The 27,829-nt window shown below is 38.5% G+C and overlaps 1 protein-coding gene across 1 annotated transcript in view; it reads left to right on the top strand.

Annotated features, from left to right (window-relative positions):
* FIGN (fidgetin, microtubule severing factor) overlaps nucleotides 1-24,076 on the top strand; it is a 97,958-nt gene extending 73,882 nt beyond the window's left edge. Inside the window, exon 3 of the mRNA XM_074145551.1 lies at nucleotides 21,828-24,076. Coding sequence (XP_074001652.1) covers nucleotides 21,828-24,076 — 2,249 coding nt within the window. The remainder of the gene's footprint in view (nucleotides 1-21,827) is intronic.
* The last annotated feature ends 3,753 nt before the right edge of the window (nucleotides 24,077-27,829 follow it).

Genomic DNA, 27,829 nt, shown 5'->3' with positions numbered 1-27,829 from the left:
TTTGTAAACTCACAGATCATGTGCCACACTGTGTAAAGTGTGATTTTTTTTTTCTTTTTTTTTTTTCTTCTGGTTTAATGTTCAGAGTTAGTGTCATCCTAATTAGTTTCCACTGACAGAATAAATATTGTTCCATCTGTGCACTATTACAGTCAGCAACTGAAGGTTTGAAACACTTGAGCAGTGGATGTCAAGTAGTCTGTAAAGGGACTGGAAAGCAACTCATCTTGGATTATTTTGCATGTATCACCACCGTTCAGAAGGCGGTTATGGGAGCAATTCTCATCTGTACTGCTGTCGTCCCAAAATTATGCCAAAATTTTGTTCCCTTTTTTCCAACAGAATTTACTTGATAATGATCGTGAATACTAAAACAAAAGGATTTCATGCATCATGACAACATAAAAATATTAAGCCTTTTTTTTTTTACAAGTTTGCAAATGTGTTTTAAAAGGAAGACTTTTATTATTATATTGCTGAGGGTGGGCCAGATGAACTAATATCCTTATTTATTAGACAATCCTGAGACCAGAGGCAGAGCGACTTGTCAGGAATCTCCTTTCCTTTTCAAGTGCACATACCATGTAAAAGAAACTACACGTTTATAGAAGTTAACTGTTTCTTTAAGCCTTATTCCTGGCAATTTCTTCAGCTGTGATTAAAGCAAATGAAATCAAAAAACAAGTCAACACTGTATTTAGAGTTCATTTTGGTGTTGTTTTGCAGGGCTTTGAAAAACTAGTCAGGCAGGAGAGGCAAACACATAGGGTTCTCTGTAAGAAGTACAGTTAGTTTCTGGTTACAACTCTGTCTGACATTGAAAATATTTCTTGTGAGTAATAATCCTTTACTTAACGTGGTGGAATTTTTCCAGTTCAACTTCTTGTCCTTCTTGTAGCTTGATTAAACAAATTAATTTTTACATAATTGGAAATCAGCACAGCTCTTCATGAAGATGTTGCTCAGTATTTAAAAAATAGTCTTAAAAGAATATTAACATCTCAAGTATTTAAAAAGAGGAAAATCCCAAGCAGCGTTCTTAGGAAATGCTGTGGACTATATTAATCCGATTACCCAAATTCTTTCTTAGCAAAAACAGGATCATATCTGATGATATCTATGAAATATATAGCTAATACCCCGAGTATCCAAAAATATTCAGTATCTGCATATTATATCAATGACTGAAATTGTCCAGTATATCTCTCTTTAGATATCCTTTTTTTTTTTTTTATTCAGAGCAGCGTTAAAGTGGAGATAGATGTAAATATTTTATTAACAATTCTATAATGAGAACCTTTAATTTGCATTAAATTATTATATTTAAAGATCATGCATTCAGCTATAGAAAGCAGTCGACTGCGAACCTCATTTTCAAAGGTATAGAAACCTATGCAGAAATGCTGGGGTTTTGGTTTGTTTTTTGTTTTCCTACGTGTTAAAGTTATCACATGTAAGAGAAAAGAGATGCACTTGCTCTTATGTGTTTCTTAACATGTTGAGAAACAGTACGTTTCACTTTAAATTAGTTGCTTTTGCTCTTATAAACAAATAAAACTATTGTAGGCATAAGGGGGTAAAAAGCAGCAGTTACTGGGGATTTAACAATTCAGCCTTCTTTACTAGAAGCTTGTGTTATTTTTTTATATAAATTTTGCTTTAGAGATTAAATTATTTGGCAATTTTAAGGAACTAAAACTCATAAAAGAAATGACCTTAAAGAAGTGTTATTCTACATCATGTTTAAATAATTAGACTTCTGTCTTATTGAAATATATGTTCTTTGGATTTAGAAAGAGACAAAAGCATGAATATTGGTGTGATTAGGAAATTATATTGTGTCATGGTGAGATTGATTGATAGGTAGTTGAATGAAAATGAACTAAAAGGCATATAGAGGTAAATGTGTATTCTACTACCATTTAGACAAACATGTTTCCTGAGTTATAGGAGAGTTGTGCAGGTGAGAAGAGGCATCTTTCCCTTCTGTGTTTGGCTTGTGCATGTGATCATTTTAGCTGTGAAATAAGTTATAAATGAAAGAATAAGCTCACAGTGAAACAGAGAGCACTTTAACAATTTCATGATTTCACAACTGGTTTTGTATAATCTTTACACCAGAAACAAACAAGTGAACAAATGGAAACCCATCAAAATTAAATATGTCCTGAAAGGGCACACTGGCCTTTAATGTTGGCTAACTGGCAAGGAACCCGTATTATTTAAGCTTTTCTTAAAACCAGTTTCTGTAACCAGCTAGGCCAAAAAGATGCACGTCTCTGAGAAAAAATATCTAAGAAATAATGTAAAGGTTATAGTTAGGGAAATGCCTTTCTATTATTCTTAAACCATTTCATTGACTTTTTTTTTTTTACCCCCTCTCCCTTTTTTTTTTTTCCTTTATTTATTATCTGTCCTCTAAAGGCCTCCTACACATTGAAGTCCACAGTGGAACTCACTAGTGGGGATGAAGAAGAGAAACCACTGCAGGATTCCCTATTTCAAAGCTGAACCAATATTCACCATTGACACATTCATTCATCTGTGCAGGGTCATTGGAAATCCTCTTTCTCTAGTTTTTCCTTCCCTTCAGGGAGCAATGCTTAAAAGAGCAAACCCCTGGTGTGAAGAGATAGAAGAATTCTCAGCGTGGCCAGTGGTGCCAGGAATTGAATTAAAGTTGTCCATTTGCAGATGGCTGTATACTCAGCTCCCAGCGTATTCAGCTATGGGGTTTGCTGCTGCTGTTTTATTTGAAATGCCATTGGTGGCACTTACTTGTATTAAAACATAATAAAAAAATGCCATGGCAAAAGTTGTTTCTCAAAAATAAGAAAAAATGCTGAATTTCAAAATGTGGTTTCTGCTGTTCCTTTTAGGTGTGGAGGTTGTTAAGGATCATGTGCCAGAGAGGTAAATAATTACAGAATTTACTTCTTTGGGTAATTTAACACTTGTCACTTATTCTGCTATTGTTGACATCTCTATTTTGGCATAAATCAGATTTTGACACTACTAAACCTACAATTTTGTTTTTCTTCACACACATTATCTCTTCCATGTGAAAGGCACTGGGAAGACAAGGGCTGCCATGAAATCTGAAATGCCTGCAGTCAACATGAAGAGTGCCTTGTTATTTCAGTTTCATTTTCTGTTAATAGAGATGAACTTGGTGAACACATTGGGACACGTTTAGAAATTGTCAAACAGAGATTCTGCAAAAGGAGTTCTGAGAATTTAAAGAAGTCTCTGACAGTTTGGAGGATGAAAGGATAAGCATAGCTAACCATTTGGTCACCTGCCCAAATTCTCATCCCAGCAACACAATCATACTCCCCCCACCATGTGGGTGGCGTAGGGGTTGGTGCAGTGTCTCCCTATCCTTAGTGACTGCTAGGAGATTTAATTTTTGCCAGTAATTCCAAAAAAATCTCAGGCAAATGATATTTCTGTGAGTAACAGTGGCACGATCTGCCGCCAACATAAATCGCAGTCTATTCAAGGAGCATCGGGAAAGGGAAGTGGGAGAAAGAGTTGGAGGCTACAAATTATGCCACAACCTAATTATGCAGCTTTATTCATATGACTAGCAAGATATCCACGTGCATGTTAGCAACACAGAGGCCTAAATTATAGACATTAATAACAACTTGAAGAAGGGAGCAAGGGAACCTTTCAAACAATTTAAATTCAGTCATAGCAACTTGTGTCTTTAGATAGAGCTATATCTATATTAAATTTTCTTTTTCAACTAAATCACACAGGTGCTATCTTTATGCAGTGCATATAAAAGTAAGCTCATTGTTCATCCCATAACCAGCACTTCTATACCCAACTATGTGAGGTGTTATAAAGAGGTAACATTACAGTGAAGTATTTTAATCTAGTTGAATGACCTTACACAAGGGGAAGAATTTTTCCACGAGGGGCAGCCCAGTAATGAGGGTGAGGTGTGTCCTAAAACAGCCCAGAGCTCATTCTAGCTTATCAACTGCTGCTACAATTCCTAATTTGTGGGGCACTAGTGCTTTTTCTGGGCAGTCTATCATTTAAAGTGCTGTGAGAGACAGTTTAATCATTTTAAGAGTATGCTGTGTAACTGATCCTGGAAATGCCCAGTACTCACCAGAGATTTATTGAAAAAACAGTTGTAGCATGACTGTCTTTCCTTTGAACATAGTCAAAATATTAAAAAAAGCAGTCATGCTCAACAACAGTTTTCATTGATGCATTTAGGGCATCCCTCCTCTTTAGCAATCCAGACCTTTTTAAGAAATGTCATTTCTGGTTGTCCTCAATACAAAATGGCCCATCAAAGCTACCTTGGTGCAACCTTACCTCTTAAATATCAGCCTGTGCCCTCTAACCATTTGTTATCAAGTACCTTTTAGTTCAGTCATGGCAAACTCTGTCTCTAATACATAGAATGAACAAGACACGGATCAGCCCAAGGCATTTTTCATTAAATCAAATACAGGCTATTTATTAAAAATGTTTTGGATCTATTCTTAAAAAGGTGGTACGAGATCCTTGTATCATAATGTGCCTAAATAATTATGAGCCTAATGAAAACAATGTGAAGTTTTAAAAAAAATAAATATCTAAGCAACTAACAAAAACTTTAAGTAAGGCCATGGACAAATTTAAAGCCTTCCTTAGCCTTAGAAAGTACTAAGCGAAGGTTTGAGTATAGCGGTTCTGCCTCATTTTCCTGTCTTTCATGTACTAAAGTTTCTAAAGTCCTGGTAAATGTGATTTCCTTGTTCCTACTGTCTACTTTACTCTTTTTTCTCAGATACATCTTCAGAACAGCTAACCCCATGTACTGTTGTAGTGGGTTAGGTATTCGCCTGCCACTCAGTGAGTGGGCTGACGTAGACTGAGATGGGCTCTCTCCACACGAATTTCAGAAGCATTTTGGGGTGAGCATGTTGAAGGGCTGTGCTGTATCTGCAGATTTCAATTCCTAAAGTGAGTGGCAATCACCCAACCTGGCCTTTAATACATGAGGAAACCAGAAACAGGCTTGATAGGTGGTAGGAATAGGATGCTGCTTTGTTAACTTCAAAAGCCTTTGCTGTCCTATTTTCTGACCACCCTTTAGCACTGCTGTTCTTGATTTGGTGCGGCTTTAACTTTGAGATAGAGGACAGTGCAGAAACGCATGTAAAGAACAGGGGGATTGGGAAGGGCAGAAGAAGATCATATATGTCAAATACAGGAGGAAAGATGCATCTGAAAGATCTGTGTCTGTTGGAGGACAACTCCTTGCTTGCTGCCAGTGAATAAACTGCTAACATTTATTGAGTATAAAAACCAATTAACTGAATGGTTTTTTACCTTTTTATGAATAAAACTGTGTCGTTCTCTAGGCAGAAATAACTTGCAGTACGCTGCAGTGCAGCGGGATGGTTGTTGAAAAACAGGTCACTTAGAATTTCTCAAAAGCACATGTATTTAGGATTGCAGTTGATATAGTCTGTATTGGGGTAGTCTAAAACATGTTTTTTCTGGTTGCATGCTTTTTGTGTCTGCTAGATTCCAGACTAGACACTATACCACGCTAGAGACAAATACCATCCCTGCTCTGGGAGGGGAAATAAATATATGTGTACAGTTATACATACATACATATACATACACACACATATATATAGAGAGAGAGATTGTCTGAACGAAAGCTTTATATTGCATCTCTTTAAAAATCCATATAAAATACAGATGCAGAATCAAAACTGTAATAGCGAGGAACGTATTTTCCATCTCATGCTGCAGGGCATAAGCTAATCTGCTGCTGAGATCAGGCAGGAACCCCCCTGCAACCCTGTGTTGTTTTTCATTACACAACTGGCTGTTTGCATTATGTTTTTTATTAGAACTTGATTGTTTAATGACAAAGATACAGAGTTATGCTAAAATAAATAGAAAGCTCCATAGTAAAAAGCAGAAAACAGACTCTATGAAAAATAAACTAAAAGTCAAGGACTGCTACGTTCTGCTATGCTCACCCCAATCCCTCCAAAATTTGTGGATGTTTTCCTCACTCACACATAGATTTTCTTCGTTAACCCCTATTCCCCAACAAACCCACAACTGTATTATATAGGACTTGGTGTTCTTCCTTTTGGCTCCTTCATTTTATAAGTAGAGATTTCCATATGCAATTTCAGTCAGGGAAGTTGTGTACTAGACTGCTCTACCTTTAAAGAAAGACCTACTAGGCAAATCTGTGTGTTTCAACCAATCTGAAGTGCAGGGAATATTGTCTGCCATAATACAAAGGATTCCAGTTCTGTTGGACAAATATTCTCATCTGCTGCAAATCATCTATTATGGAGCTTTTGTAAATGTGTCATAATAGAACGGTAACCTCGGCAGTCTGCAGAGGTGGTTTGTGTGCAATCGTGCAGACAAGTGGTTGCTTCTGCTTGGAACAATCAAGTTTATTTTGGGTTTTTTTGGGGGGGTGTTGTTTTTTTTAAAAGGCCATCAAACAAACAATGCAAAACACTAAGTGAAAAAAATTTATATGGTATTTCATACAAGTCACTCTCTGCTTCACCAAAAAAATCTAAATAAAATTGCCATAAACAAGAGAACAGAGAAATCTGAGGTGTTCTGTACTCAAAGGTACCCTAAGGATTGTTTATGGTACCTTTTGCAAACTGTGAAGGGCAAACTGTGATTGATGCTGGGTCCTGACTGAGAGAAGTTGGGCTGTAATATTGGAATTTCACTGATGAAGAAGAAAATAATGTCTATGCTGCTGTAGAAAGTGCAATAGATTTCATGTGGACTCCAATTTCTGCTATTTATGCTGTCTTCTGGTGGAGTTGTTCCAAGACGAGCCACTCCAGGGCTCACCTTAGGTTTCGATAACAGCAAACATTACTTCTAGAGCTGTCTCCTCCTGCTTGGCTGTGCCCCTGTGGAGAGTCCTCACTCTCTGGCACCACAGAGGTGCTGGCTGATGGCAGCACCCTAACTTCAAGATATGTCTTAAGGTTCTTCTCACTGTCCTTTTTTTATGAACTTATTGCTCCTTCTCACCAATTCACAGTGTTTGGGGGCAAATTCTGACTTGAGTTTAACCTGCCCCTGTAGCTTCACCTCCTTCTTTGACTTCCCACACTTTTGCAATTTCTTATGCTAGTCTGTTCTCCTGTATATATGACACCCCATCTCAGGGTATCAGCCTGTAAACAGCATAGAATTTGGTAGGTCCTAGTTCTTCAATGGAAACTCCTCTAAGAGTCTGATAAAGAAGGCTTTTGAGATCAGACTAAGCAGGCCTAGAGATATCAGAAGGAAGAGTCTCAATTTCTATTGAAAGTCAGGCATTGTTTGGGGTCAGCATCTTAGGTGAGCAGACTGGTGTTTTGTAGGCTTGATAAAATACTGGTGGATCTGAGGCTGAAAAGTCTTTTTTTTTTTTTTTTTTTTTTTGGTGGTAGTGCTAGGACGCAGAAGGAATACACTGTAACTTCCCCCTCACTGCTCTAATTTTACATTAGAAGCAGGAAAGGATGGTAACCATAGTTTATAATGATGCCTAAGATACCTCCTGTGGATGTTACATTTCTGTCAACATCAGTTTTAAACTACTAAAAGTATCATAATGTATGGTATTGAAGGACTTATTGATGAGCAATTGATGCTTCAGAGCATCTGTGCTTAGTAAAATCAACAGTACAAAATGCATATTATGTATCTTAGAGCATCAGGTTGTCACTTGCAAATGATGTGAAGTTTAATGCATTATTCAGAAGTACAAGAGGAGGCAGTCCAAAGCAGCTGTGGAGTCTCTGCTATTTTATTTTATGTTATGTTATTTCACAGAGAGCAGAAGCTAAGTGTGTGACTTAAGGTGCAGAGCTTGAAATTGCGTGGTAGGGCAGGCAGCAACACTAAAAATGTTGGATTTGAGTACAAATTCAGTTCAGACTTAAGAAACTGGAAGATATTTTGATCTGAAAGCTACAAAAAACCATCTGGGAATGAGTTCTGGGTGTGGGGTTGGGGCTTTTTTTTCCCCTTTTCCACTTTGTAGTGCAAAGAAGCGCATACCACAGAATGAAATGAAACTGGCATTAATTTGGTAGTCTCGGTTCTCATAGTCCTATTGATTCAGAAAGCTGCAAACAGATATGGAGGCTTAGAGGCTGCATTTAGGATTACTGAAGTTTGGGGGCTCGGGTATACGAAAGGTGTAATGAGAGCACTCGTTCAGTAAAGGAACTCTTCTTAACATCTTAACATAGAATTCTGATATAAAAATCTTGGTTCAAGAGAATTAGTCTTCATCATTTTGTTGGCAGTTTCATTATTGATTACTCATCTTTATGCACCTCTTTGCAAAGTCTTGGCCGCCAACACAAACATTCTCCAGCAGAATCTCTAGTAAGCAAAACAACATTTGCATCCCTATGAAATTCTCCTAGTGGGAGAAAAAAAGTAGTCTTGGTTATTTCTTATTGATAACTTTAAATATTATGTCAGGCCTAAATCAATCTGGAGAGAGAACAGTGGCTATTCCTCAAGATTCACTCTGGATATTTAATTAGCTAGAGCTTATACATGCAATTTATTTTCCTTTTTGCCTCTTTCAGCATTTGTTAGGCACTAGTATTGATATGACTAGTGCAGCGAGGTGCACGTCTAGTTAAATTGAACTTTCTATTGATGAAAACTTATCTCTTGCTGATGGCTATGTTTTATGAATAATATATGTCATAACATTACGTTTTCAGAGCTGTTCCTTCTTTACATTAGGAACTTGGATTTTATGGTGCTAAGTAGGTAGTAGGAGTTGATGGTATGTGAAATGTGTAGGAAGAACAGTTGTCTATGTGTGTGTGTATGTATGCGTAAATATATTTGTATATTATATATCCATAATTTTATTTTGAAACCAAACAATTTGCTCTCGTTTTTCTCGAGCATTTTCAGCTGTTACTGTGGAAGGAGAACTGACAAGTGTTTCTTCAAGTGTCTCTTTATTGGCCATTTTTGTTCATTATCATTCAGCTGGAAACAACAACATTTATTATTTGTATATTAACAACTGGAAATTGTTAAGTGATGGAAAAGCAGTCAAACAAAGCTAGGTGGAATTATCTTTATGTATGCCTGGTAGATGATACTCGATTTACAGTACTCTGCATTCCCCAAATAATCTCTGATTAAGTACCATTTACAGAGCTAAACCAGTCTAGCAGAGTCTTTTAAGCAGTTTTAAAATTTGCTCTGGAAATATTATTGAACACCAAGCATTTTCAAATATATTTTCAGGGGAAGAAAAGTCTATATTGCAGTAAATCTATCATCACAGCTACCAATTCCTTGAGCTTAATTATGACACTACTAAATGTGAAAATCTATTCAGCGCTAGGAACACTTTTCACATTACATTCACGCTAAAGATTGGCTGTTAAGAGCTCATTACTGGTAGTTTTCTAAAGAGCGGTTTATTAAACACTGTTACCTAATAAGCATCTTTGGTGGTGCAAATTGCTGAAAACAGTAATGAGTCTGATTAGACTTCATTTCAATTACGACAGCTTGTCTAGCAAAAAAAAAAAAAAAGAAAAAAAAAAAGAAATCTTTCCTTGATGCTTTGGAATCTGGCTACAAGGCATTAGATGGTTTAAAAGGAAAATGCCACCTCTGTGTTTCCTTTCCACGGTTCAGTAATGAATAGAGAGCTGTCCAAGTAGCCGTCCAATTTAACACATTGGAAAACTAGATGGGCAGCGTTGGAAGCACAATCCTGTTTGCTTAAAAATTCTACAAAGGCTTTTCAGTTAATATATCTAAATAGGGTCATATTTAGGTTTCCTTTGCTTCCCTTGTGTAAGAATATAAAGCCATGAGAAGAAAGAAAATTAAAATTATTCACTCCTACCTGCTTTGCAAAGGTTATGCATTCCTCTGATAAGTGTAATGCACCTTTCAATTGTTATCTGTAAGATCTGTAAATCTTTTACCTGCAAACACAAAACTCTCACAGCTTTCACAGTACCTCATAATTCAACCTGTTTCTTTTCTTTTTTTAATGTCTAACAAATTAAAAACCAAGCTTAATAAATTTGTGCTACTGGTATCAAATACTTCAGAGAGTATTTGTTAGTTTATGAACTGAACTTTTGATGCTAAGTGTGTTTAACTGTATTAATGTCGAGCTTTCTTTTAAGTCATTCCTGTATGTTACTTACATATTCTGGATGAAAAGAGAAGTGTTAACAGAAAAAAAATTTAAGCTGATAGTTGCTGAATATTTAGTAAAATCCTAATGTTCCTGTTAATAGGGTATAGCATTTTTAATACTAAGTTCATGTGGGTGCACTTTTATAACATTATTTAACACAAAATTGGATGGAGAGTTTTGTAACTAAAACCTTGTAATAAAATCTTACTGTAGAAATTAAAAAAGGGGGACACAGATGGAAGATGTGGTGCTGCTGAAAGTGGTGTGTTGGATACGGGTCTCAGAGCGTGGCTGAAATCAGACTTCTGTCCAGTCAGTTTACAGCAAATTTTAGGAAGGTTCACATTCGATAAAGTTTGAAAGCCACCTCATAGGTGGCATAGGAAATAAATCAGAAACTAAGCTAGTGCAACAAATATCAGAACTCTCTGTCTAGATTTTAATGACATATTCTCTGTGATGAGTTTTTATTAAACGTGGCACAAAACCCAAATGCTGTTGAACAAAATATTGTTTGTGTAATGAACTGCTGAATAATTGTTGCCAAAAAGAAAATCATAAAGTAAAAAGTGGGGCACGTTTATCTGTCACAATAAATTGTAAACCTCAGTGGTTCTTGCAACTTCAAACCAGAGAAATGACAGGAGAATCAAGCCCATGAACATCGGGGCTCAGGCATCTTGTATTGACACCAAACCCCTTTTTGGCTCTTTTTGTGATGTTATCTTTCTACCTTCTCTTTGAAAGTCTCACAGTTAGCTGTGATATAGTGTATATTTTGTGAGAGAAAGGACTTTCACCAGTGTGCATCATCAAACATCAAACAAGTAAAATAGTGCATTTTTTTTTTGGTTGGTTTTTTTTTTTTTAAAAAACATCATACAAACACAAGTGCTATTATTCAGCTATACAAATGTGTGCCTGTAGTGCGCTTTGAGATGCTAATCGGTGGAGCTTGACTTCTGTACCCTGAAGCAAATTTTAAACTATTTCATCATTAGGTGACTACATATGCAATAACACTGTGGACAAAATTATGGGAAAAATAACACAGTTTGTTGTTATTTAAGCTATCAACAGTGCTTAGTTAGTTATTGATATGATCATTGCGTGTTTAGATTTTTATTGTCTCTTGAAGGCTGTTTACAGAAAAGGCTGAATTTGTATGACAGTTGCAAAGGAATGTGACATTTTATCAGCTGGGCTATATAATTTCTTTATGTTTTTAAAGCCAGAGTGTTATTCTAATCTGCCTCTTGAAATGCCTGCACACCCTCTCAATGACATACTGTGTGTTTCAAGACATTCAGCTTTTCCTGTTGCGGTATGAACTTGCTCTTTTTCAGAAAGGAGAACTAACATATAACATGAGGTGTTAGTTTCTTTTCCTTCTCTCTCTCTCCAGGAATATGGCAAAAATATCAGCATACACAGAGTTAAATTTCTCAGTTAAGACATTCTCTTGTCTTTCTGGTGCCTGTGTGTGTGTAAAACATATAAATGTACATGCATATATATATAGAGAGAGATTTCTATATTTGTCTATAGAAAATTCCTGTTTCCTCCTCCCCCCATCCCCCAGATAATTTGTCAAGTTAACTGAGGAGCCTATATAGTCCCTTTCAAATGCTCAGGAAACAATACAGTAAGTGCCAAACCAAAAGCATCCAAAAAGTAGGCTATATTCCATTTTTCAGTAGTTAATTCAGATATACTTTATTGAATAAGCAAGAAAGAATCTTTGGAATTCGTGGAATACAATAATTGAAAGGTTTAAGTGGGGAAAAGATTTAGCTCAGCTTAGTGTTTCTAGGATGTCAGTTCTTTGGTTATGCTTCTGCTTTTAATCTTGTTTCTCTGCTTTGGGGGGAGCAGGAAGGAAAGGAAGGGTCAGCTGCTCGCACAGCCAAGCCCGGGAAGGAGCCGTGCTGGAGCTCTGTTTTCCCTAAAAGCGTGATTAGTGCAGTTGTGATGACTTAGGTGTTCCCTACCTTGGGGAGGAAATCTTGGGTCCCTTGTGATAACATCATCCCTCCTTACAACATTGTCTGTCATATTGAAATATAGACATCGTTGTTTGGTTTTGTTTTTTTAATGGAGAGATCAAATAAGTATACAGGTTGATAATACAAGCTTTTTACGTGGGCTATTCTCTTTGGAAAGACAGTGTATGCCAGCGCTAGCTACTCTGATGCTTATAGTAGAGAGAAATGTGTGTGGGGTGTGTGTCTGGTACAACGGGGAAAAGGGAGAGAGTAGATGAGCTCAGCAAAGAGCTCCCTGCTCTTAATCCTGGGCCACGTCAGGAGCATTCTAAAGCAGTTTATCTTCATATGTCGTCTTGTATATAAGAAACAACACTAAACCCACCAAAACTCATTTCATATGTAGCTTTCTCCACAGCCTTCAGATCAAAGTTATTTTCTTCAGGCTGGACTAAATTATACGCAGGTCCCAGGAGTGAAGGACACTGAATTAATGCACTATGTCACCCAGTCCTGGCTATAGAATATTTTTATCGAAGTGTGAGACACAACATCTCTTTACTATTTCATTAAAAATTAATGTGCAGATTGTCAAAAAGCAAAATGCATAAATAACATAAACAAATTTTGCAAAAGCTTTGTACACTGCAGAGTCATCTTAAGAAGGATTTTTTTTCTTGAGTATCAGATTACTTCTATATATACTTTTAATCAGTATTTGTTCTCATTTAGCTAATTAGCTGAGGTACTCTAATCTCAGCAAAGCAACTGTTCCTACCTTTCCTACGTTGGTAGGTTTTTGAATAAGCGCTTTGAAAGGAAAGCAGTATTCCTGGTTACTGGCTAGAGCATTGTGTCATTGGCCCATATAAATTTGCTTTTTCACTCTTGTTAGTTGAGTGTAATGGGTCAAACCTGACTACAGTTATTTGAAACTTACTGAAATTGATCTTTGCCTTCATATTTGTAAGGCGAATAGGGCTGGTTAGATAAATCTCTGGAATTAACCTTCTCTTGCTATACATAAAGCTATGAAAGACATACCCTTTTCTTTTTTTTAAGTACGATGACTGAAAAATATATAAAAAAAATATAATGTAGGGGAATTTGTAGAGAGTGCTGCTGTTGCTGATTGGAGATAAATATATTTTAAATAACTTGCTATGTAACTTGGTCTTGTGTTTTAGAGCAAGATTATTTTCTAACATTTTGGAACAGCATGATATAAAAAATAATTCAACATCACTTAAATCTCTATTTATTGTGCACCCACTTTGTTCAAACAAACTATGTCCCTTTATGGCAGTTTTAACCCCATTTATCCTCATGCACAAGTTCTCACCTGTTATTTACTCACATAAGAGAAGGTCGGTACTGCAGAACAAGGGGAGTGCTCTGTTGTGACATAAAGCATACATATTCATTAGCTCTGCTGTCCCTATGGACACGTGTGGTATGTCCTGATGATCTTCATTTGGCAAAAGGAAGTGAGCTTAAGAAGGAAATTGTCTTAATGGATTTAAGATACATGAAGAAAAGGTTTTAAAAATGCTTTATTTATGTTAAGAAACCACACAATAATTCTAAGTGTGAATGAAAAAAAATTCCTATAAAAGGAAGCAATTTACTGTATCGTGATTAGCAACAGAAATGGAAAAAAAATATAATCCAATATTTGAAAATTATAATTTTCAGATTTTTTTTTTCCGTGCAATAGTCTAGGTCAGGATCTGAATGTTCCATATGAGGCTCCCTAGTGCTGAAAGATCATTCCTTTTGCCTCTCACTTGCTAAAAAACAAGTTCAGGGTTCTGTGTTTCACCTGCTGCAGTTGATTACGTGAGAAACACAATAAAGCAGTGAGTGTATTTTATCTGCTCTGCTTTTAAGGATTTGTGTTATGCTCTTTCAAGGTAAATGTGCCTCAAACTCCACTTCTGGAAGGGTAACCAAGGAAAAGGCTACTTCTGCTATTTTGTAGCTGAAAAAGAGAGTATGCATTTTGCTGCACTTCTAAAAGCTTCAATTGGGTTTATTGGAGACTTGAAGTGCTTTGGCGGGAACAGAATCATTCTCCAGATCTAAAATATTTTGCATTTGCAAACATGCATAAATACTTTTGCCAAGTGGCCAGACTCCATATTCATTTATGACTATATTTTACCATATGAATACTTTAATTCTCAGAATCACTAGTTATCCTGTAGTAGTTATATTGATTCTCATGTTTATGTAGGCATAAATTGCAGATTATGTAGTATATTAAATATTTTTAAAATACATTATAGCTATAAGCATGTGTTCAGCAGACTACAAAAAGTGAATTTTTTTATAAGTTATGCTTATTTTTGTTTACAGTTACTGTTCTTCTGAGTATTCTCTCAGCAATTATTATGGTCTCATTCATTTGGCATTGACAAAATATGCTAGGTCCTTTAAAGGCATGGTACTGTTTGGAGGTACTTGACAGAAACAGCTTAAAAACGTACAGCCTGAGAAGAAGAAGCATCATAACAGGTTTAAAGAAAACTCATTGCAATTATTGTCTTCATTAGCGTGTTTTTCAGTCAGTTTAGAAAAGTGTTATGAGCAAATGAGTACAGTGAGGGCAGATTGATATAGTAAAAGATTTTAAAGATAAACTACAATTAATCACAAATATGACCGATTCTCTGTATAGAAGGATTGTGACGCATGCATAAATGGTTTTACTTATGGTACACAATGATAACGCAACAATGTGATTACGCTGCAAGGATGGAGCACTGAACTGCGACTGTTTTTGTGCCTAAGGACTGCTGCCACAGAGACAACAATACCTCCGAGGTGGGCAGCACCCTGGGAGGTCCCGTGTGGTCCTAAGTAATTGCTACAGTCCCTATCATCCACGTCTGTGGGCAGCTGCTTGGTCAGCCTACAGATCCAACCTGCTTCTGCTGGCAAAATATGATAGTGTCATCTCTGGACCTAATTTCCCTTTTCTTGCTTGACTATTATTTCTCCTTATTTCTGTTTCATAAGGCATTTGAAGCTGATGGGTCTGCTAAAGGCCATTTAGCCAGAAATGTCTTTGTGACTATCAAAGGCGCTGCTTTATGTAAATGGCAGGGAGGGGGCTTGGAGTGAGAGAACTCATTTGCTGTAAACGTGTTGGGATTTGCTGTTGTGAGGTGTGAAAGTGTGATTTAAAAAGAATAATCATTTGACAGTATTTAAATTAGATAATTGGGATGTATTAGTTTGAGATTCCATGTCTTGAATTTCATTTTTAACCGGTCCAGGCTCTCCTAAAATCTGTTGTGTTTTTCTTACCGCTTTTATCCTTAAGTGCTGTTGACACATATGTGATCCTCAATATTACTCGTGATTTAAGTGTTTTGTTTTAAAGATTGAAATGTTTTCACTATCCCTGCTAGATGGGAATCATATTGTAAACACCCTGCCAACAGCTTGCTCCCACTGATGCGCATGGCATGCACAGGCTATGGATAATAAGAGGAAGAACAGATCCCTACCAAGAAAATGCTGAGAGCACTTTCCAGGCCTGTTTTCATGGGTTTGTGGCTGCCACTTACTGAAAAACTCTTCCAAAGTTGGGCCCGTACGGCTGGGCAGCTCAGTTGGAGGCTCTTCCTCCCACAGAATCCTTTGACGTCAAAGGAGTTCCTCATGGACTGGAGCAGAGGTCTTCACTGAGTAATTAGAAAATAAATGTGGGAATAATTTTCTTTCCTTTTTTTTTTTTTTCCTGCAAAACATAATTAGCTCAATCCACTCTTCAAAATCCCTCCTGTTTCCAATTAAGAGAGATCAGTTGCACTATCTTCAAACAGCTGAAATTATGCTTATTAATAAAAAATGGAGTGTAAAAGAAATGTTTTATCTTGAATTAATTTTTATTATTATGGGACATACGACAGTATACAATCTTACAAAATATTATCAGATTTAGTACAAACCAGGGAGCTGTGTGTCCTACATCTCAAACAGCAGTTACAGCATGACTCATTTATTCAGCTCTGTCCCATGCTTAAGAAGGATTTTAAAATGCGGATTTAGGGCCTGATCTTCGACGTACTAACACCTCCGGCTCTCACTGAAGTATGAGGTTCGAGGAGTCCTGACACGTTCCCAGTAGAGTGCCTATTTAAATTGATAGCTGTTTTGGAAGAGCTGATCTCTGCATGTCCACAAGAAGCATTCCCTTGGATAAAATCATTATGGTCCGTTGTGTAAATACTTGTCTTGAATAATTGGAGACACGGCTGATAGTAACAGTTCAGTGGACAGGGACAGCCTTTGGAGTCTTTGGCTAAATGTGTAAGCAACCCAAAGTGATGAAGTTCACATCCACTTGCAAGTCTAGAGGGTAGAGAGTTGGTGGAACTCAGAGCTGTGGTTTTGGAATTTTCTTACCTTGCAACAGTGTGCTCCTACGCTTCTGTTATGGACAGTTACCAGAAGCATCTCATTTACTTGTTCACCCCTGATACAGTCTACCCCTTTTCAACACCACATTAAGCAGTTGCTCAGTTCATATTAACCACATGCCTAAAGTTAAGAACCTGCTTGAGCTACTGATGTTTACAGATAAACCTGCAGACCTGTGCTGGATAGGACCTAAGGCACTGCAGGGATGAACAGGGCAGGAATAGAGAGACCACAACAGGAGAAGAATTATTTTCTTTTGCCTCAGATATCTTGAAGGAACAGTTGGAGGTCCCTGATCCAAACTGAAACTTTGGATGGCCAGTAGCTCCATGACATTTAGGTTTTGTTCCCCAGCATCTCTGGAAGTGCAGTGCAACCTCTGCCAGTATCTTCAGAAAACCATAATTGCATATGATTTAATTTTAACTTGATTGTTTTATTAGAGATGTGAGTAGATGAGAGGTTTACTAAAGCCCCAGTGTCCTTTGTCTGAAGCAGATCATTACTAACCAGGCTGGTTAGTTGGAAGGTGATTGCCATCATTTGGACTTGTCTGTGGGACCCTGTAAATCCTTTGTTGTGTTTTCACCCAGTGTGGTCCTAGCTAGTATTTCTGGACTTTTCCATGCCTGTTTTGAACAGAACATCTTCTATTTAAATTGAAAGGCAAAGCTTGTTATTTATTTTTATATTCTGTAACAGATATAATACTGTAAAGGGCTGAACAGTTCGACCTGATGCTTAGGGCACCAGCGGAGGAGGGTTCTTTGTATGCACAAACTCCCTTAAGCTCCCAGCAGGATTGGGCCCCACTGGACATCCAGGATGTGTACAACATTGCTTTTCCTTTTTGCATTTTTACATTGTTATTTTTCCTAACTCTGGCATTTGTTTTGTTTTATTTTATTTTATTTTATTTTATTTTATTTTATTTTATTTTATTTTATTTTAATTCATAAATCTGAGTATGTAAGTGGACTTCTGCCGTATGGAATTATTGTATGTGAAACTGATGAAGTATTATGTATTAGATTTTACATTTTCATGCTAAGTGCACAAAATTAGAAGGGGAAAAAATGGTCAAACACTTGGTTCAGAGTAATTGAATAATGAAATTGTTGACTTTAATTACTTTAAATGTAATTCAGATAGATCCAACTGGAAGAATTATGGAGGAGGGATGTGTAGCAGGGCTGGCAGGACAAGGAAAAATAGATACTGCTACAAAAGTCTACGCTACCTCTCCTATATAATGTATTAAATTTATCTTAAAAGCAATTCTCTAATAAGTACATACCTGTACTTAAAGAACAGAATCCTTTCCTTTTGCCTTTTACAGTCCGCACCAGCACAGTTTACATAGTACAAAAATGTTGATAGCTCAGAGGATTCCTAAGTTAGCAAAGATTTTTGTGAAAAATACATTCAGCCTTGCACTGCTTCTGGATTTTCAGTAAGCTATTAAGCAAATACACTATCTGCGGGACCACGCTTTATGTCACAAATTATGTTAAAAAAAAATGCAACCTCTAAATCTGCCCTTATTTACCTGATTTTAGATGTTTATATCAGCATTTGGATTCCTAACAAAAGAAATATAGAAAGGTCTATCACTTCAAGCAAAAAGCAAATAAAAAAATACATTTTAAAATATAGAGTGGAAGTGGCTGCAAACATTAAGCACTTGGGCAGGGGGGAAGTGTTTGTATAATTAAAAGAAACTAATACTACTTTTTTTTTTCTCCCAAATCAGATGTTTGACTTTGTCAAACAATTATTGAACTATTAACGAATGGAGTCAAACTTAGCAAAAGTTTGCTGTTTTTTCGATTAATATCAAATTGAGGAAATGGCTCTTTGTGCCCCCCAGTCCAGACCATTCCAGTGGACTCCATGTAAATACAGATTTCTTCACTGCATACTAATGTAAAAAATATGCTTATGGTTAACTATTAACGTATGCTTCCAAATAACACTAATGATTGCAATGTGCTGGAATAAATGCTCATGTTTCATGGGATGAGAACAGTCCTGTTCTCTTAAGCTTATCTAATCAAAACCTAATCCTGCCTTTACAGCCTTTGTTAAATGCATTGGTATTTAATATGCATCAATAAATAAACTTTCAATTATTGTGCAGTGAGCATATCCAAAGATAGCATGACAATGTGAAACTACTGGTCTATCTAGCAATTATTCCAAATAAAGAATGCTGATGATATGATTTCCCCCTCCTCTTATTATGGATAATTCAGATTTTCTGACATTCTTTTGCAACCTCATAATAAGGAAAATAAATTAATCTAGACAAATAAAATTCAAAGAATTGAATTTTTACATCATCTAAATACATCTCCTCACGGTGACTAGAAATAGAATTATTTTATTTTAAAAGCCCATGATCCATTCTGAATAAAAAAGACCAATTGATGAATTTTTTGAAAGTATATGTGAAAGGTATTTTGAAAAGCTTGTTAAGTGGGTAGTGTATGATTTATGTTGTTGTGCTCTGACGTAGTGCATTCCTTTATCTTTTTAAATTGAATAGTCTTCATTCTACAAGCCATTAAAGACAATGTGCCAAAAGCATATTCATTAACTACAGTACAAGTACCAGCCCAGCCAGATTCTCGGCTCCATCCAAGTCTATTGTACCTTCTTTTTCAAAAGTTTTACTGCTGCTTTAGTGCATTCTTTGCGAAGAGTCTCTCTCATGGCATCTGTTTCTTCGTATATAGTGAAGCATCAATCTGCCCAAGTTCTTCTGCATCTCTGTAACAGAAGCTTTCAGTGTTTTGGTAACCTTATAAGCCCAATATCGTAGATCATGGATAGGTTTTGTTTGTTTTGTTTGGCTTTATTTTTTATAGGGGTAACGAACTTGAATGTCTTTTAGGCAGTTCTATGTTACTGGAACATTAATATTCTTTCCTTTTAAGAAAGCTTGAAGTAAATCCCATGACAGCAGAAGAATTTTAGATACTGATTACTTGCAATTGGCTCTTGGTGATTTGCTTTTCAGATTTCCGTCTGAATTTAACAAAGTATGATTTCTGAAAAGCTTCTGGTAGTTTCTCATTAAAATTGCATTTTTTTCATATGAGCATGATTTCTATAATTTCACCTGATTTCATGATACATTTACTCCCTCTGTGGCTGTGGTTGAAACATCAGAAGCAATTAGCAGAAAAGATTATATTAACACTAAATGAAAGAAATAAATCTGCCAAAAACTCGGTCTCAAAGATGCATTTGTCAAAAGCACTTCTCTGAATTAACTTTTATAGGATAACTAATTGTTAACAGACATTTTTCTGAAGTTGTCAAACTGCTTGAAAAATGAGAGAGAAAGAGAACATTCAGGAAAAAAAATCCAAAAGTAATCACTGACATGCTCACATGGGCTGAGATTTGCAGTACTTGTGCTAATAAAATATAAAGCTCAATTAGAGGTACTTTGCAGTTTCCAGGCTAAATTTAAATGATTTGGTGATTTGCAAATACATGAATTCAAAAATAAAAATGAAGAATCCAAATGCAAATGAGTGCAACTGCAATGAAATATAATTGCAAATGAATCTGTTGCTTTATTCATTTATTGTGTAATTACTGCAATCCTTCCCACCTTGTTTTCAGTATTTCTTAATCATTAAGTCGGAAGCATGACAGCAGTGCCAGCCCTGGCATGATTCTCTTTGACTAAAACCTTGTAAATTAACACAATTAGCACAGCATCATCCTGCTAATTAACTTCCAGTGTCTGGTGCAGTGGTTTTGCAAACAAGGAAGAGGGAGTCAGAAGGGAATAAACATGCCATTCTGTTACCAAACTGTGTGCTGTGTTAGGTTTAGCTCAGCGAGGCTAAGCTGGCCATGTCAGATGCCAGAGTCAGGCAATGAAGAGCTAAAGGGGTTGGGGAGAAAAACAGGAGGGGGTAGAAGCTGTCAAAATAGACTGCAGTAATTCAGAGGGGAGCTGGTGCCACAGATGCTTCATTTCGACTAGGCCTGCTCCTTATCAGGGAATCTGTGCCAGAGGGCACAAGACTGTTTGCAAAAATCACTTTTGGTAATACGAGAGAGATTAAGGAGGTCTACTTGATACAGCTGTACAAAAATCAGCACTGTGTCTACCATGCATAGGTACAAGTTGGAGGGGGTTATCTTAACGCTTGTAAATTGCCCTTGCTATGTAGAGTGGATTACAGGGAGGGGTGATAATTCACATCGCATTATTTGCAAGATTAATTGCTTTAAAATGACATTTGCAATTTTTTATTTTAGTGATTAGTTGGGGTTTTTTATAGCCAGCTGTGGAAGCCACAGAACTTAGGGACTTGGCTTCTTTTCTTTTTCGTTTTCTTCATTTTTTTTTTTTAAACCCTGTTTCTTTGTACCCTGGAGGCTGTGAGGCGCGGGGGGGGGGTGTGTGGGGTGTGGTGGGGGTGGGAAGAGAGAGCAAGCAAGGAGACCGACAGACAAGTCATGCTTGTTTTTTTTTTCCAGAGCCTCAACAACAGAACTGAGAGGCAGAAAGGAGCCAGTTGTAATTCATACCGAGTTGTAGGCTTTGTGTGATGAAAGCGACGGAGCGCTGCCTGGGAGATTGCTTTGCTGCACTCCACGAAGCAGATTTGAAACTGTCGTGGACCACTTTAGATGAGAGTTGGATTATGGAATGACCTGCTATGTCTGTGTCATATTGTTCTGCGCAGGGTGCATTATACTGTGCTAACTAGGTGTTCAGTACCAAATAAGAGAGGTATCCTAGATGTGATCTGTCAGCTGTGTCTCATATTTTTATATTGGTTAAAATATAAAACTGAAACAGTGATGAGAGAGGACAGAGCAGTTGGATGCCTTGTATGTTAACAATAAATCTGCACTCAGAGTATTTAAAATGTACTGAGTCTTATTTATTACTTTGAGAAACCTGGCATTACCTATATTTTTTTAAACCAACAAATAATCCCCTACTGAATCAACAAAAAATGTGGCTCCATGTGTATGTGCCTACAATAAACTGAGCAGTTTATATTGCTTCGTAAGGGCATTGCATTTTCTTTCCTTAAGGATTTGTGGTGTTAAGTACAGTGTTTCAGAGAGCTGAAGAAGTTCACAGACAGTACGTTTGAGAACTCATTTAAAAGCACCCGAAAAAGGCTGAGGTCACTGTTAACTTTGTTTTTTTCCTGCCGTCCTAGGCTTGAAGATGCAGTGGACGCCGGAGCATGCCCAGTGGCCAGAACAGCACTTTGATATCACTTCAACCACCCGGTCTCCTGCCCACAAGGTGGAAGCCTACCGGGGGCACCTGCAGCGCACCTACCAGTATGCCTGGGCCAACGACGACATCTCGGCTCTGACTGCCTCCAATCTTCTGAAAAAGTATGCAGAAAAATACTCCGGTATTTTGGAAGGTCCGTCTGAGCGGCCCATTCTCAGCAATTACTCTGAAGCTCCCTCGGGGCTGGTGAATGGCCGGAAGAATGAAAGCGAGCCCTGGCAGCCATCGCTGAACTCGGAGAGTGTGTATCCCATGAACTGTGTCCCAGACGTTATCACCGCCAGCAAAGCTGGGGTAAGTGCAGCCCTCCCTCCTGCAGATGTCTCGGCCAGTATTGGGAGCTCTCCTGGGGTGGCCAGTAACCTGGCTGAACCCAGTTATTCCAGCAGCACCTGTGGAAGTCACACCGTTCCCAGTCTTCATTCAGGGCTCCCATCTCAGGAATATGCCGCAGGATACAATGGCTCGTACTTGCATACCAGTTACAGCGGCCAGCCAGCACCCGCACTTCCATCCCCTCATCCATCCCCTCTGCATAGCTCGGGACTTTTACAGCCCCCACCACCGCCACCACCACCAGCCCTCGTCCCCGGCTACAACGGGACCTCTAACCTCTCCAGTTACAGCTACCCTTCTGCCAGTTATCCTCCTCAAACTGCTGTCGGTCCTGGGTACAGCCCTGGGGGTGCCCCACCACCCTCGGCGTACCTGCCTTCAGGAATCCCTGCTCCGACCCCTCTGCCCCCAACCACTGTCCCCAGCTACTCCTACCAGGGCCACGGTCTGACACCCATCGCGCCATCTGCCCTGACAAACAGTTCAGCCAGCTCTCTCAAAAGGAAAGCTTTTTACATGGCAGGGCAAGGAGAAATGGACTCCAGTTATGGAAATTACAGCTATGGCCAACAGAGATCTACACAGAGTCCCATGTATCGAATGCCCGACAACAGCATTTCAAATGCAAACAGGGGGAATGGTTTTGACAGAAGTGCTGAAACATCATCCTTAGCATTTAAGCCAACAAAGCAGCTAATGTCCTCTGAACAGCAAAGGAAATTCAGCAGCCAGTCCAGTAGGGCTCTAACACCCCCATCCTATAGTACTGCTAAAAACTCACTGGGTTCAAGATCAAGTGACTCGTTTGGGAAGTATACCTCCCCAGTAATGAATGAGCATGGTGACGAGCACAGGCAGCTCCTCCCTCACCCAATGCAAGGCCCGGGACTTCGTGCAGCTACCTCATCCAACCACTCTGTGGACGAGCAACTGAAGAATACTGACACACACCTCATTGACCTTGTCACCAATGAGATTATCAACCAAGGACCTCCCGTGGACTGGAGCGACATCGCTGGCCTAGATCTAGTAAAGGCCGTCATTAAGGAGGAGGTTTTATGGCCAGTATTGAGGTCAGATGCATTCAATGGACTGACTGCTCTACCTCGGAGCATCCTTTTGTTTGGACCTCGGGGAACAGGCAAAACATTGATGGGCAGATGTATAGCTAGTCAGCTGGGGGCCACGTTTTTCAAAATCACTGGCTCTGGCCTTGTCACAAAGTGGTTAGGGGAAGGAGAAAAAATAGTCCATGCCTCCTTCCTCGTGGCAAGGTGTCGCCAACCCTCGGTGATTTTTGTTAGTGACATTGATATGCTCCTTTCCTCTCAAGTGAGTGAAGAACACAGTCCAGTAAGTCGGATGAGAACCGAGTTCCTTATGCAGCTGGACACTGTACTGACTTCTGCCGAGGACCAAATAGTAGTAATTTGCGCCACGAGTAAACCAGAAGAAATTGATGAATCTCTTCGAAGGTACTTCATGAAACGACTTTTAATCCCACTTCCTGACAGCACAGCGAGGCACCAGATAATAGTACAACTGCTCTCACAGCACAATTACTGTCTCAATGACAAGGAGGTTGCACTGCTTGTCCAGCGCACAGAAGGCTTTTCTGGACTTGATGTGGCTCACTTATGTCAGGAAGCCGTGGTGGGCCCACTCCACGCCATGCCAGCCACAGACCTTTCAGCCATTATGCCCAGCCAGTTGAGGCCAGTTACATATCAAGACTTTGAAAATGCTTTCTGCAAGATACAGCCTAGCATATCTCAAAAAGAGCTTGATACATATGTTGAATGGAACAAAATGTTTGGTTGCAGTCAGTGATACTACTTAAAAAAAAATATGTAATGAATGTTGGCACACACAGAACCGGCTACATAGGGTAGAGAACCCTTTTCAGTAGTGTTAAAATTGCAAAGGGTACCAGGAAGACTACGTTTTACCTTGCCTCTAAAGAGTCAGGGTAGACTTGAAGGAAAAGTGCATCAAACAAGAGCTGCTGATCTGAAAAAGCCACACATGACAGAAAGCGCATGTTGATGCTCAGTTCTGTTCAAGCTAGACAATACTCACCAAGGAGCAAGGTGCAAGTGGGTTGATTTCAGAAGGACATGAACCCTGTGTGTTGATTCCATTCTGCTGTTCTTGAGATTTAGTTGCTGTCAAGTGCCTGAAGTGGTGCTTTATTTTTTTGTTTGCCTCACAATTACATTGGTGGCATGTGCTAATATAAAGAGCTTTAACTTCAAACATTATTGGACTAAAGAGATGAACGGTTGTGTTGCGACAGAGAACCAGATTTTTGCTATTCTAAGAGCAACAGTATTCCTCAATCCTGTCTGTTCTGCAGTGTTAAACTAAGAACAGGTAAAACAGGGTAATGGTAATCTGGACCTTAATTTCTGCAGTTCATTTCTTTTAATGTTCTGTCTGCAAAAACTCAGGAAAGTGATTGTGATTTGTACAGTACCTCAAAGGAATGTGTTGAAAGCACTATGTACTGCTGAGAGTTATAGGCTAGGCTTCAATGTTACTTTATATTAAATATGTATGTTTACCTCAACAATTGGAAAATGGCAAGGAAAATTACTTTGAATGTATCCAGGAAAAAACTAAAGTGTGATATGACTGAAGCTTTACAGTTTTTAAAAATAGAAACAGAAGGATTTCCCGGTGTTCAGAAACGGTTCTTTTGCCAATTTGTCAGATCAAACCAGAGCAGAACGGTTTTTCTTGTTGGTAAACTGTAAGAATTTTCAGCATATTGCTCCTTGATTGTTACGCGATACAGTCTTTAGAAGGTGCATAGATGAAAAAAGAGCCACTTAATTGGTTTACATTAGCATCCGAAACAGTCAAACGTAAGATTTGGTAGGACTCTGAGAGGCAAATTACCTTAAGCTGTGACGGCTGGCCTTTGTTACACGGCTCTAGTCATAGTTTTGAGGTTATTTTGGTGAAGCTGTAGGGAGTGGGATCAGTGTAGGTCGCTGGCAGAGCTATGGGTTGCAGAGCTGTTTATAGCAACGCAGTGGACTGTGACCAAACAAATAGTACAAATAACAAAGCAAAACTGAACCCTCAAAGTACATTTATTTCCCTTCCCAAACTGTAAAGTTGAGTTTTTGTTGTGTTATGTACGGCTCCATTGTCCTTAATGCAATCTTCATTCAGCATCCATTAGAAATCTTCCAGGCTGGAGTGTGCCCACCATTATTTCTACCTCAGTTTTGTTACATTTCTCTTGGAAAGCAAAGTAAGAAATAGGGCAAAAACCAACAACACAAAAGTCAGATTACATTAGGAATGCGAACCTGCTAAACAAGTTTCAGAGAGCTGCTGGTTTTCCCCCTGAAGTCGTTTTTCTCTATGTTGGTGCTCTTTACCCCTCTTTTTCCTCCCCCAAATATAGTACTCTGGTGTCTTCCTTCTGGAAAGACTAGTTGGCATGTGTGGCATTTTGCTCGGTTCTCTCCCACCCCCCCCCACCCCCTCCCCCTTTCCTTTTATCCTTTAATGCTTTCTGTGCAACTCTTCTGGTGACAGCTGACTGATGTTGGGTAATGTCTCTGAGCAGGAGCAGTGCATGTTGCAGCTGCCCAAAGCCTCTGCCATCACATGAACAAAACAGCCTTGCTTTTTTGAATGTATTTTTTTGTTTGTTTACTTTAAAGAGACAGTAACAAAACTGTTGCAAAGCACTGGCATTTAATGTTTCTGTTAAGTAATGTACATTCAAAACCATTAAATAAATGCACTGAAAAGTCCCAAGAAGAGAGATACCAATCTGTTACTAGGTCATGTTTGTCTTCTCAAAAATTGTACAGACCTTGTCCGTTTTGTTAAATCAATGGAGACATTTAGCATTCAGAAAGCTAATGAGGGATGTTGTGATATTTCTGGAAATTGATAAGTCTTGATTATTACTTTCCTTTATTTTTTTTTTTTAAGATATATATATATATTTAGATAGATCGTGCTAAAACCAGAGCAAATAAACCAAAATCTAATTTAAGATGGATTCCTGGCAAACATTTTGTCTATCTAAAACTTTATGTTTTAAGCATAAAAGTATCATTTTGAAACAGTGCCTTTCATTAAGGATATAGAAAGTAAGACTTAAGTACATCACCTGCTTTTCTTTTTTTTTTTTTTTTTTTTCTTTTTCCTTTTTCCTTTCAACAGCAATTACGGTCTATGGTCCTTGTTATGACCCAGTCTTTCTGCTTCCCCAAACCTCCACAAGCTGCTTCTTCACCCTGGTCATTCCACCATCCTCATATTTGGGATATCCTGATGTCCCCATTAGCTGTAGGTTCACGCTGATCACACTGGCAAGTATGCTATTGCAGATTGCTGACCCAATTTCTGTCTTAGACATTGCCTTTCATATCTGCCATTGAGCTGTGCTCATTTGAAAGGCTCAGGCAAGTTTTAATAAACCAACTCTTGTTAACTGTTTCTCCTAACCACATTCTTCTTAGCAGATTTTTTTGCAGCTGGTAAAATGAAAACTACCCACTAGTGTGGGGTTTTTTTCCTCTTTCTATCCAGTAGCAAAACCAAAAGCAAACAAAATTGTAGATGGTCCCTTTGGCTTCCAGCTTTAAATCATTCTCTTTAAAAAGCCACTCTGGGAAATGGATTTTTCAAATGTTAACCAAAGTGAGAAGCAGGCAGGAACTGAGATGGTGCGAAAATGCAGGTTCCAGACGTGTGCACACGTGCTCACGCTCATTTTCTCCAGGGCTCAATTCAGCTTTGGAGCAGCAGAAGCAGAAAACTGCACCCCTATCACAGCAGCTGCAAGGAGAGGAAGACAGAGATAGATTGTTACCCAGATCTTTCCTTACCAGCAGCTTGGCATCGCTCTGGGAGGGTGCCTGTTGAATTTGGTGGGAGCTTGGCCAGGTAGTGTTAACAGGAGGCGCCTCAGCCCTTCTCCAAGTGGTTTCTGGCCACTCCTTTGATGGAACTTCCCCCAGTTTGGTGGGGCCAAGCTGGCTGAACCCTCTGCCATGTCCTGTCCTTATTGCTTTCCTCCCCCCTGCCACATTCAGCCCGTTTCTCCCCAGTGAGCAGGGTTTGGCATGCTGCTGGTCTTTCACCCCTCTCAGCAGCCTTCTTGTTGAGGAGTGTCCAGGAAGGACTGAAGCATGATCCTGAACTTGAGCAGATCCCAAAGGTTAGGATTGTTTTTGAGAAGAGTAACAAAAATATGTTCTAATGGTGTCTTCAGGATGAAATATTTGCTGGTCTTTGACATATCCATGGTAGAAAGTCGTTTGCTGTCTTTTAAGACTGGGCAAAGCTGGGGGTTGCTGCCACAGAAGTGCCCAAGCGATTGGCTGGGGCTTCCTGGCTGCTGACACAGCCTTCGATTTTAAGGAACCTGAAATGGTTAAAGAGCATCTGCTGTGTCAGCCTATCACTGCAGATGCTTTACGTCTTATTTTTATGTGTGGATCCCATTCTGCATCAGCTCATTTTCTTCCTTGTACCTTCAGTAACAATTCCTACGGCAACAAAAGTAAAATAAATTGGAGGAATATTTCTGCAAGCTGAAGGATCAATATC

Source organism: Numenius arquata, chromosome 3 (genome assembly GCF_964106895.1).
Source record: "Numenius arquata chromosome 3, bNumArq3.hap1.1, whole genome shotgun sequence".
NCBI classification, from domain to species: Eukaryota; Metazoa; Chordata; class Aves; order Charadriiformes; family Scolopacidae; genus Numenius; species Numenius arquata.
Note: the sequence above shows the minus strand (reverse complement) of the source record. Positions and strands in the feature narration are given on the sequence as shown.